We start from the raw sequence: 12,647 nt of genomic DNA, 5'->3' as shown, positions 1-12,647 counted from the left end.
ACATTGAGAAGACTTGTCTACATTGAAGGACTTTTCTACATTGTGAGGACATTTCGACATTGAGGGGACTTTTCGACATTGAGGGGACTTTTCGACATTGAGGGGACTTTTCGACATTGAGGGGACTTTTCGACATTAAGAGGACTTTTCTACATTGTGAGGACATTTCTACATTGTGAGGACGTGTCTACATTGAGAGGATGTTTCTACATTGAGAGAACTTTTCTACATTGAAAGGATGTTTCTATATTGAAAAGACTTTTTCTACATTGAGGGGACTTTTCTACATTGAGGGGACTTTTCGACATTGAGAGGACTTTTTCTACATTGAGAGGACTTTTCTACATTGTGAGGACTTTTCTACATTGAGGGGACTTTTCTACATTAAGAGGACTTTTCGACATTAAGAGGACTTTTCTACATTAAGAGGACTTTTCTACATTGAGAGGACTTTTCTACATTAAGAGGACTTTTCTACATTGAGAGGACTTTTCTACATTGAGGGGACTTTTCTACATTGAGGGGACTTTTCTACATTAAGAGGACTTTTCGACATTAAGAGGACTTTTCGACATTGAGAGGACTTTTCTACATTAAGAGGACTTTTCTACATTGAGAGGACTTTTCTACATTGTGAGGACTTTTCTACATAGTGAGGATTTTGGTTGGTCCTTATTACTTGAAAGGAATGTTTGAAGGGACCTGGTTTTAATGCTTGGGTCAGATCAGGTGTCCGGGGCCTGGGAATGAATTTGATCAATGAGAATTGTCAAAGTATAGACAAGCGCGTTTGTGTTTTCTTACATTTCTGGTGGACAGGAAGTCCAGACCCTGAGCCACCTGGTACGAAAACCTCATGAGGTCACTGACAGATAGGCTGTCTGTCTGTACACCTGAGAGACAGACAGGGAATTAGACAGGTCTGACCTCACAGAGACAGAAACTGTGGGTGTGTTCAGGTGTTCAGGTGAGTTCAGGTTGGTACCCTGGTGTGTTTGTCCTGGGTTGAGAACTGGCAGCATCTCCTGATACTCTGAACAGCACGAGATCCCACTGTCACTGAAACACAAATGACTGGATGTCAGAATCAGCCAGAAGCCACACAGCTGATGATGAAGCATGAATGAAACAGCTGCTGTCAATCATCTGATGTTAGTGTGACCTCAGAGCTCTGCTTGAATTAACATCTCAGAAGAAGTTTTAGATATAATAAATAAAATGATGTATTGTGCAAATCTTGATTACTTTCAGGAGCAGATCAGTCTATTTATAACAGGGCGGCTGTGACTCAGGAAGTAGAGCGGGTTGTCCACTAATTAGAAGGTCGTGGTTCAATCCCCAGCTCCTCCAGTCCGTCTTTGGGTAAAATGCTGAACCCCACTTCCTTTTGCATCAGTGTGTGACTGTCATGTATGAATGTGTGTGTGAATTGGTGAATGGCAAGTATTGTAAAGCGTGGTCAGTAAGACTAGAAACGCGCTGTATAAGTGCTAGTCCATTTACCATAACAATATTATTTCTGTATATTTTTGGGTTCATCAATTGCTCTCATCAATTTGGATCAATTTTTTTATTATGTTATCACATTATGAATTATGACTAATCATGGTGTTCTTCAATGATTCTTTCTTGTTCTTTTGTTCTCTTTATTAATGTTTCAGTCTCTGCATTTCATCTGTTTCTGTTACTCTTTGCTGATGACACAGTCTTTAACACACACTTATTTCTAAGGCACATTGTGAATTTACTTTAGAATTTCAAAATAGTTCAGATCAAACAAATTTCTTTAAATGTTATTAAATCTGATTTCTGACAAAACCCAAGTTCTTGTTGTGAAGGACTTTTTCCAGTCCAGCTGGCCCAGTACCCAATAACAGTTACCATAGCAACCGAGGTCGTAGCACAGCCTCCAGTCGTAAGGCTGGTTGATTAAATATACGAGTGAACGTGATTTATTGCTCAGGATTTGGACTCTTCATGAATGTCTGGAGAGATGCTGTGGTCATGCGATCATGGTTTTAAAGACGCCCTGGAAGGAAGGGAGGCATGAATTCTCTGCTCTCCTTGATGCTTTAATTGTAATTAACTTGATCTCAGGTCTAACTGATCTGGATCAGTTATTTCAAACCTCCTGAGTCTGCTGTTCTGGGCGGCCATGTTCTTATAGAAAGCCTCCTCCTCAACTTCATCCACACTCAAAATGGATGTCATGAAGTCCTGAGTGTGAGCCCGCAGGAAGTTCAGCAGGTCACCATGGCTACAGTACTCTGTGATCATCAGCATGGGACCTGGTGGGGGTAGGAGGGTGGGTTAGATGTCAGTCAGTCTGCTGTGTCTTCACTGAAAAGGCTGGAGGGATACTGTCCCACAATACACTGCAAAAAGGAAAACATCAGGATACATTTTGGTTTCTCTTAAAAACACTTAAGAACAGTGACATGCTGCAATTAATTATATTCATTACTGATAAATTCGGAGTATTTTCTCATCAACCAATCAGTTGTCTTATCTATGGGGGGGGGGGGGCAGTTTGTCACACAGCTGATGTATAGACAATCACACTCACACCTGCATATGTTTGGACTGTGGGAGGAAGCCGGAGAACCCGGAGGGAACCTACACAGGAGAACATATGAACTCCAAACAGAACAGTTCCGGACAGCAGGTTTGAACCCATAATCTTCTCCCTGTGAGGCGGCAGTGCTAACCACTGCACCACTTTACACTTTCTGACTTCCTGTCTGTGGTTTTCAACCCTTAGCCCATTGGTTGGTCCTGAAGACGTTAGATCTTTAGACTTTAATTTTTAAAGAGGCTCAGTGATTCACTAAAACAGCTCCTTGCTGTAGTTTTCATCAAACAGGAGGAAATAGTGATGTTGTTGGGAACTATTTTTAGCAGCGTATTAATCTACATTTGTATTTTCAGCAGTAAATAGTGACATTGATCTGTTTGTGGCATGGCTTTACTTTTATTCTGATATTTAATGATTAAAACAGTCATCACCTCCTCGAGTGCAGGCTCCCAGCAGGTTGACGATGTTGTCATGGTAACCAAGATGGCTGAGAATCTTCAGCTCTGACATCAGAGCTTCACGTTCCTCCGAGTGAGCACTTGCTGTTCATGAACACACCAGATTATCTCATTACAACAGTGGAGTGTCACAGATATAACAATAATAATGATGATGATGATGATGATGATGATGAAAGTTTGTGGACTGACGTTTCAGCATCTTGACGGCGACTCTAGCGACGTTGTTGTCAGTTCCTAGACCGTATGCTGTTGCCTCGACGACCTTCCCAAATGCTCCCGAACCCAAAACAGCGCCTGATATCAGAGAGGTCAAAGGTCGAGGACTAAACCACAGAGTGACTACACCTGGACAACAGAGTGGAGTTCACAACTCTCCACTGTCAGAAACAGGAACACTATCAGTGTCTACACTGACTTTTATTTTGAAACATCCCTCTGCTTTAGCGTTTTGACAGATTTTGGTTTTGAATCAGACAGTTTTGTACCAAGGCGGAGTTTGTCTCGTGGAAACTCCCACTTGTGGTTGTACGGCAACTGGGTAGGGTCAACAAAGGTGTAGTTGTTTCCGTCTGTGCTCTCGATGATCTTCCAGCGTATCTCATACTTGGGTTTCTGGTAGAAGAAGAAGAGCCAAAACGTCATGGGAATGATTTCAGGGGGCAGGTTGTGAATGAAACAGTGAATAAGTGAATCTGTCAGGACAAACAGAAGGAACTGAGTAAGGCTGCACCTTATCTTATTAACATGAACATCTGTGTGTACACACTAAAAAATGCTGGGTTATTTTAATAACCCAACTGCTTGGTTATAGGTTGGGAAGGTTTGACCTAACATTAGGTTAAATACAGTGACATTAGGTTACGCTGCATCATTCAAGTACGTCATTTTTATGCAGTTTAAGCTAAAAAAAAAAGAAAGACTTGGTTAACCCGATATATTTTGATTGTACCAATAAAAGAACAGCTGGGACATCATGTGCTTGTTTCATCCTTTCATCCTTTATATCAATTTTACTTTAATTTTAACATTAGCAGCAGAAGTTAGAAGAAGCAGACATTAAATAAGTTGATAGTGATAACATAGAGTTTGGGTTGTTTTTTTCAGCCCAACTTTTTGTAGCTTTAATTCAACTACATGGTCATTTTCACACATTTCTGGGTGGAGAACAAACCTATAACCCAACATGCTGCTTTTTGACCCAGAACTGGGTCACCATAGTAACCACAGTAACCACAGTAACCCAGACTGTTCAGACAATTTTCATTCAAACCCAATAAGTCCATATGATGATGACGACACGTACCTGTCTCCACTGGTAAAAGACAACCAATAGCAACAGGAGGAGGACGGCAGCAGCGCTCAGAGCTCCAATCAGAGCCGGAGTGAAGAGCATTTGAGGTTCTGTAGGAGAACAGGAAGACATGTTCAGTAAAAATGATCTGCACCTGTCACAGATACAATACCACAAAGTGCTTCAGGTGTTCGTACTCTGAGACTTCCAGGGTCTGAAGACATCACGAGACTTTCCCATCTTATTGGAGGCTACACACTCAACAGTGACATCATCACCAGCTGACAGAGGGAGGTGTTTCCTCACCTCTTCCTCCTCTTCCTCCTGTGAGGTCACATTAGCTGGAGACACCTGATAGGTGGAGACATCTCCACACCTGTGGAAGAGGTGACAGTGTTTTATCTGTTCTGTAAACTCATTTTGAATGCACATATTGGAATGTCCTGTTGGAGTCACAGGAAAATGATAAAAGCAAGGACCCTGACCTTGATAGAATGGTTGAATGTACCACAGACTACATTAACTTCTGTTTGGACGCTGTAGTACCAGCAAAGACTGTACACTGCTTTTCAAACAACAAACCCTGGATCATCAATAACACCAAGACCCTCCTCAACCAGAAAAAGGAGGCCTTCAGGGATGGAGACAGGGAGAAGCTCAGGTGTGAGCAACATGAGCTGAAGAGGAGATTAAAGCAGGCGAAGGAGGACTACAAAAAGAAAATAGAGAGGAAGCTGCAGCACAACAACACCAGAGAGGTGTGGAAGGGGATGAGGACCATCACTGGCTATAAAGAGAAGAACAGCCAGGCAACATCAGGTGATGAGGACAAGGTCAATGAGTTCAACCTGTTCTACAACAGGTGTGACACAGCCTCACCTGTTCTCTCTCCCACTGCTTCAGCTGCAGCTTCTCCTACGGCATCTCCTTCACAACCTGAAACTGCAGCCGCACCTCCCTCCACACTGGGGTCAAGTCCCCTGTCCTTTACAACAGAGGAGGTGAGGGTGGAGCTCAGGAGGCTACGTCCTGGAAAGGCAACAGGCCCAGATGGTGTGTGTCCGAGGCTGTTAAAGGACTGTGCAGCCCTAACCCTAACCCCTAACACCATCCACCCCCCATTCTTAAAGACAAGCTGGAAGGGATGTTGGTAGATCCCTGCTTCACGTCCTGGATTGTGGATTACCTGACAAGATGACCACAGTATTTCAGGCTGGGTAACAGTGTCTCAGAGACAGTGATGAGCAGCACTGGGGCTCGACAGGGGACTATTCTGATTCGGTTCCTGTTCACCCTGTATACGGCCAACTTTAAATACAACTCTAAGTCCTGCCACATTCAGAAATACTCAGATGAAACAGCTATTTCAGCGTGTATCAAGAACAGGCAGGAAGAGGAGTACAGGGATCTGATGATGGCCTTCAGTGAATGGAGGAACAAGAACTGCCTCCTTCTGAACACCTCCAAGATCAAGGAGATGGTCATTGACTTTTGGAGGCCTAGGCCCTTCAGCCAGTCAACATTCGAGGGAAGGACATTGAAGTGGTGCACACTTATAAATACCTAGGTGTGCACCTGTACAGTAAACTGGACTGGTACCTGAACACAGATGCCATCTACTTGAAGGGGCGGAGCCGGCTCTTTTTCCTCATGAGGCTCAGGTCCTTTGACGTTTGCAGTGAAATGCTGCACATGTTTTATCTGTCAGTGGTGGCCAGACTCTTTTATGCTGCAGTCTGCTGGGGCAGCAACATGTCCGACATGAACACAAAGAGACTGGACAAGCTGATCCAAAAGGCTGGGTCTGCGCTGCAGGAGTCTGGACTCACTCTTTTAGACAATACCAACCATCCTCTCCACAACATTCTGGCAGAACAGAGAAGCAGCTACAGCAGCAAACATTTCATCTCACTGTGCTGCAGAACAGAGAGGTTCAGGAGATCCTTTGTTCCCACTGCCATCAGGCTATACAACACCTCTGCCAAAGGAAGTGGACTAATTTAATTATTATTGTTTATTTATTATTAACTGTTTTTATTATTATTATTATTATTATTATTATCAACAATCAGCTAATGGACACATGAATTTCGCCTAGGGGATAAATAAAGTATCTATCTATCTATCTATCTATCTATCTATCTATCTATCTATCTATCTATCTATCTATCTATCTTGTGTTTTACTCTGTAATTGAATCAGTTACTTTAATTAATGTTTAAAGAAACAAAGAACATAACTCAGTTAAAAATTACAAAACTACATCTTCATAACAGAAATGTGTTTGTGTCATATATTGTGAGTTGATATCACAAGTTCATGTAACTATTTTTATTACCTACATGTATTTTTCCTCTAGCACCACCCTCAGGACAAACTTTATATGTTCAGGTTCACAGCACTTTACACTGTCAATCTGTGTGGTACATACGTGTCCTGGACTCCAGTGCAGGTGTACCAGAGGATTGTGGGTCGTGGATATCCAGAGCTGATGCAGGTCAGGGTGTCATTCTGTAGAATGACCTCAGCACTCGGAGAACCTGAGAGAAGAAATTTTATTTTTTATATTTATTGACTACATAGGATAAATACAACAAGATCTAGAGATAGCTAAACATTTAAAGATCATGTAATAATTAGAAGAGAAAAGGAAAACTTCTGTAGTGAGGAAAAGGAGGAATAAAGTTTGTTACGGAAGATTCGTAGATCGACGTTCTGCAAGCCGCTGAAGAACGAGTTTGAGAAATGAAACGAGTATCGACCTTGATCCTCCTTACGGACCCGCCGCAGCAGCAGGCTCGCCTCCGACCTGAATCATGAAGAATACCACCTTAACAACCCTTAGCACCTACAATACCACCTTAAAAACCTTTAACAATACCACCTTAGCAGACTTAAACACCCACAGTATCACCTTAACAATCCTTAGCACCAATAATACCACCAACCTTAACACTAAAATTAACACCTTAACAAACCATAACACTTTAAAACCAACACCACCACTGCAGCAACACCTGTAACACCACCTTAAAAAACCTTAAAGTTGTATTTTTGATGCAGCTGGTTTCTGTCCAACCTGCTGTAGAAATCTGATAATGTTGGCCTGTAGTAGCTGTTAGTGTGCTAGTCTGTAGTTGTTAGCATGCTAACCTGTAGCCATTAGCAGTGTAGCTCTCATGGTACACTGTGTTGTTCTTGCTGTTGGTGTGTATTGGTGTCGTCCAGTCCTGGTTGCTGATTGGAGGATATGCCTCCATCACAAATGTTAGCGTCACATCTTGGCCTTCATACACTTCCACTCTGCTACTGCCACTAATATTAGCACTGCTAGCACCATCTGTCCTTTTGGGGTTAACATTAGCAAACATTTCACGATTCACTTGCGGTGAAGCATGGCTAATGTTAGCATCTGGCTCTCGTTGCACCTCCACCGGCATAATGCTAACATTAGCAGACAGGTACTTGACGTCTGTGGACTTGGTGTTAGCATTAGCATGCTGTGTCGACTGCAGATAGATCCTCAGGTAAGGATGATCTAGTGAGGAAGAGGAGAAAGTAAATGCCACTAAGTCTGTCCATGTTTATGCTCCAGGTATTATCTCTCTACAAGTTACAGACACTATGATGAAAAGGTATGATCTTGTGTCTGTTTTATGATCTTGTTCCATACAGTGATGACCTTGTTCTCATGGTAATTTTGTTCCGTACTATCTCTATATTTCTCCCATGAATTACATTCTTGTTCCCCAAAGTTATTATTGTTCTATCTATGTTTATTTATAATCTTGTCTTTCAACCAAATCTTCTTACCCAGAACTCTGAGCTGTGTGGTTGCCGTGGCAACTCCATCTTCGTTGGTGGCAGTACACGTGTATGGTCCACTGTGTTTCAGACTGACACCAGAGACAGTCAGAGTGCCATTGATGTACAGGCGGTGGTTGCTATAGTGACGGCTGAGAGTCATGTTCAGTCCCTGAAATAAACCAGACAACCATTGACATCAAAAGAGTTTGTCAGGACTACAGACACACAGATGACCTCTGACCTCTCACCTGTATGTTTGGGTGTGTCCAGGTGAGGTAGTAGAAGTGGGAGGGGTTACTAGTCAGACAGGTGACCTCAAACTTTTCTCCTTCCAGGCAGACGAATTTATCCTGACTGACAGAAAGGGTGGGAGGACGCAGCCCTTCAGACAGATAGGTAGACAGACAGGTGTGAAGTCAGGTGGAGAGACCAATAGAACAGACAGGTTTACAGACAGACAGGTATATAGACGGACAGACAGGTGTACAGACAGACAGGTATACAGACAGACAGACAGGTGTACAGACAGACAGGTCTTACTGGGGACCACCATCAGGTTGACACATTTGGATCTGAACTGCTTCCCATCCCTCCAGCCTGAACACACATAGCGGCCGTTGAACGACCTCTGCAGGTCTCGGATTAGGGCCCCTCTGTGGGGGTCAAAGGTCACATTCATGCCCTGGGGGAGGACTCCCTCCCTGTCCTCTGATTGGAGGGTGAGGTTTTTCACAGATGGGTCAGTCAGCAGACACTTGAACAGGAAGTCCTGTCCTTCTTTGGCATCAGGGTCTCTGCGAGGAGTGACGAACACACTGGATGGGTCGGTTGGGTCTGAGAGAGAGATCGAAAGGTGAGTAATCACTTACCTGTGATCACCTGAAGGTAGCAACCAGAGCAACCAACGATTAGAGGAATTACATACTTGTGAAATAGTTTGTGGTTTGGACTCTGGCAGGTGTGAGGCATCAGCTGATCTTACCTTTGATGTACAGGTGGATCCAGGTGTCCAGGTGTTCCAGGCCCTGGGTGGTGTACCCACAGCGGAATGTCCCAGTGTGTCGAGGGACTGAGCTGTTGACCTTCACCGGGTTGGGCAGTTTGTCCTGGTACAGCAGACAAAATGCAGTGCTAGACCAGCGGATCGAACCATTACCATGGCAACTGAGGGTGAAGGCGGAGCCGGCAGTCAGAACCATCTCGGTTTGATTTGGCAAAAAGTCAGAGTTCAGATGGATCGATGGAGCAGCAGGAGAATCTGACAGAAAGGAACGGTAATGTGATAGATACACAACAACACTGAAACACAACTGGAACACTAACAACAACAACAATAACAAAAACAACAACACTGAAACACAACTAGAACACTAACAACAACAACAACAACAACAATGAAACACAACTGAAACACTAACAACAACAACAACAACAAAAACAACAATACTGAAACACAACTAGAACACTAACAACAACAACAACAACAACAACAATGAAACACAACTGAAACACTAACAACGACAACAACAACAACACTGAAACACAACTTGAACACTAAAAATGACAACAACACTGAAACACAATTGGAACCCTAACAACAACAACAACAACCTGTGATGAAGGACATTTTTTCAGGATTTGGTCGAGACCACAAGCACCAAATGCTCAGGACACTGTAACACAGAGAGACACGGCCACTGGATGGATGCATGACTTTATTTAAGGAACATTCAAAGTTAAAAATCATTGACATCACTTTTGATTTACAGCAAAATGAAATGAGTGAATGAACAATCAAGATGAGCTGTTTCTGAGTTTCTGATTGGCTGCTACAATGTCAGCAACTGATAATAAATGGAAAAGTGATGTGAGTCATCGACTCTGAGATTCCTGTTAGAAACAATGTCCTACTTCATCTCAGAAAAACAGATCATAAGCCAATAAGAACCTTGATTATCAATGTGTTTACTGATACACAACATCATTCTCACTGATTTACCCACAACAGGTTTGCTCCTGATTAAAATGTTAATAACAAACAATCTCATTGGTTAACTGGTGTAAAACATGAAAATCACTGGCTAGTAGTATAAGTACAGATTAACCTTATTGGCTGGTTTAGAACACATTTCACCGTCATTACAAACATGATTTCATTGGCTTCCTTTAGAGGATCAGAGGATCTCATTGGCTGGCCGCAGCAGGTTTCTTGGTGAGGTCCTGCAGGTGGGTGGCGATCCGGGATGTCTGAAGCAGTAAAGCCTGATGGTTTTCAACCAGCAAACTCTGGTGACGTGCCACGTTCTGCAGATCCTGGATCTGCTGGGAGCCCTGAGGACACAGCAACACACCCAGGTTAGTTTAGACAAAGTGGGTCTGATGAAACTGCATCAAGTCACCAACAGATAATGAGGTAATGAACCTCTGAAGAACAGTTCCAGCATTTCAAAACTTGACCACTCTAGCCAGGGTGATAATTAATTACTTAAATATAAATAAACTGAAAAAAATATTTTAAAACTAAGCTTAAGATAAACAAAATTATTATCTGATTTACACTATATCCTAGATAAACCAAACTAAACTAAACCATAGATAAACTAAACTAAAGCTCAGATAAACTTAATTAAACTTCAAATAAACTAAACCTTTAATAAACTAAACTAAACCGTAGATAAACTAAACTAAACTAAACTAAACTAAACTAAATAAACTAAACTAAACTAAACTAAACTAAGGCTCAGATAAACTAAACTTAACCTCAAATAAAGTAAATTAAACCCCAAACTAGCTAAACTAAACGTCACATAAACTAAACTAAATTAAACCTCAGATAAACTAAACTAAACTTGACTTACCTGAGTTCCCAACATGCCAAGCAGTTGGACCACCTGGACCTGATGTCTGGCGACCTCCTTCTGGGTCAGGACTAGCTGTGTCAGCAGATCCAGGACCTTCTTCCTCCACAGTGCCTCTGGTTGCTGATCCTGGACCAGCTCCAACAGCTCAGGGGCGTGGCTTGTATCGGTGGCTTCATCATCCGATTGGGCAGGATACTGTGCCACGCCCATCGTCATATCGGCAGGTGGGTTGTCATGGTGATCACCTGCAGTGAAGACGACTGAAGTCAAAACTTCAGGTTTTTACACGACACACACAGGAATTATGTTCCTGTGATTTTCACAATAAAGGTCCTGTTATATTAAGAGTTAATGACGGGCGTTTAGAGGTTTTAGACAGGTGTCTCAGACAACGACTGAGATCACATGACACGACAGGCATGTTTTCAGTCAGGTTAGCGACATTGCTCTATGGATAGTGACACCGTTCAGTCCAGACGGAAATGTCTCGACAACTATTGGATGGATACAGCAGGAAACTCAAGGAGACAATTTGATAATACTACAGACAGAACAGACCAGAACAGACGGAACAGACGGAACAGAAGAGACAGAACAGAACATAGCAGAGCAGAACAAACAGAACAGATAGAACAGACGTAACAGACAGAACAGAGCAGAAACAGAACAGAACAAAGACATCAGGGTTGGATTAGAAATCTGAGCCTCTGTTCTTTTACAGTGTTAGGATTCTCCGATCAGCTGACGTTCAGGTGTTCATAATGCGTGCGACTGATCAGTCACTGCACTTATCAATACATGGATACAAATATTATCAACAGACAGATGAAGATATTCGTTGTGAAGCTTCATGTGACAGTTGAAGATTCTCGTCATCGAGTTTCACAATCTGAAAAAAACAAGAAGTGAAACCCTGCGTGTGTGTGTGTGTGTGCGTGTGTGCGTGTGTGCGTGTGTGTGTGTGTGTGTGCGCGCGTGCGCGTGTGCGTGTGTGCGTGTGTGTGTGTGTGTGAGCTGTTATCAGTTACACCACAATCCTCCACTTCATCAAACCTATTTTACTATGAACTATAAAGCCGACAAAGGGCCGACAAAGGGCCGACCAGGGACTGCTAAAGACAGAGCAGTCTGCGTACACGGTGTCCGCTGACAAAGGTTGGTTTGTTTGATCAGCTGATTGATTTGAGCTGTACTCAGTGAGGACACGTCCCGTCTCCACTGTGTAAAACACGAGTTTGAAGGACTGCAAAGGTCAGTGGGTCCTCATAAGAATACAAAGACAAACACAAGTGCATGTGTGCACCTCAGATTAGAAAGTAAAAAAGACTCAATAAAACATGGAAGTAAAACCTCAGCTTCTAAAATAAGAGCTGTATAATGAACTGGCCCTTCCTGAGGCATGCTGGGAAACACTGAGGTGTGTCACTCTTAGCCTTTAAACCACATCATGATGAAGACGTTGTGTAAGTGTTTCTGACAGTGAGTCAGAGTTTCACATCCACACAGTTTATCATCCACTCATGTTTAAGCCACATAGAAATATAATACACTGCTCCAAACATTAAGGGAACACTTCATCATCACAGTATAACGCCAAGTCAGTTAAACCGCAGGGATATTAATCTGTCCATGTAGGAAGCAAAAGTGATTGT

General features: G+C 42.7%; 1 protein-coding gene across 1 annotated transcript in view; it reads right to left on the bottom strand.

Annotated features, from left to right (window-relative positions):
- LOC111671143 (macrophage colony-stimulating factor 1 receptor 2-like) overlaps positions 1 to 12,647 on the bottom strand; it is a 20,028-nt gene that overhangs the window by 3,000 nt on the left and 4,381 nt on the right. The window contains exons 2-16 of the mRNA XM_023428162.2: positions 9,117 to 9,392; positions 8,675 to 8,968; positions 8,383 to 8,516; positions 8,141 to 8,303; positions 7,481 to 7,865; positions 7,021 to 7,136; positions 6,759 to 6,867; positions 4,525 to 4,703; positions 4,340 to 4,437; positions 3,522 to 3,648; positions 3,226 to 3,330; positions 3,007 to 3,117; positions 2,129 to 2,288; positions 986 to 1,059; positions 783 to 893 (exon numbers count right to left, since the gene is read on the bottom strand). Of these exons, the coding sequence (XP_023283930.1) occupies positions 783 to 893; positions 986 to 1,059; positions 2,129 to 2,288; positions 3,007 to 3,117; positions 3,226 to 3,330; positions 3,522 to 3,648; positions 4,340 to 4,437; positions 4,525 to 4,703; positions 6,759 to 6,867; positions 7,021 to 7,136; positions 7,481 to 7,865; positions 8,141 to 8,303; positions 8,383 to 8,516; positions 8,675 to 8,968; positions 9,117 to 9,392 (2,442 nt within the window). The remainder of the gene's footprint in view (positions 1 to 782; positions 894 to 985; positions 1,060 to 2,128; positions 2,289 to 3,006; positions 3,118 to 3,225; positions 3,331 to 3,521; positions 3,649 to 4,339; positions 4,438 to 4,524; positions 4,704 to 6,758; positions 6,868 to 7,020; positions 7,137 to 7,480; positions 7,866 to 8,140; positions 8,304 to 8,382; positions 8,517 to 8,674; positions 8,969 to 9,116; positions 9,393 to 12,647) is intronic.

The sequence above is a fragment of the Seriola lalandi genome, unplaced genomic scaffold (assembly GCF_002814215.2).
Source record: "Seriola lalandi dorsalis isolate HSWRI2012SDOR001 ecotype SW California unplaced genomic scaffold, Sedor1 jcf7180002054867, whole genome shotgun sequence".
NCBI lineage: Eukaryota > Metazoa > Chordata > Actinopteri > Carangiformes > Carangidae > Seriola > Seriola lalandi.
Note: the sequence above shows the minus strand (reverse complement) of the source record. Positions and strands in the feature narration are given on the sequence as shown.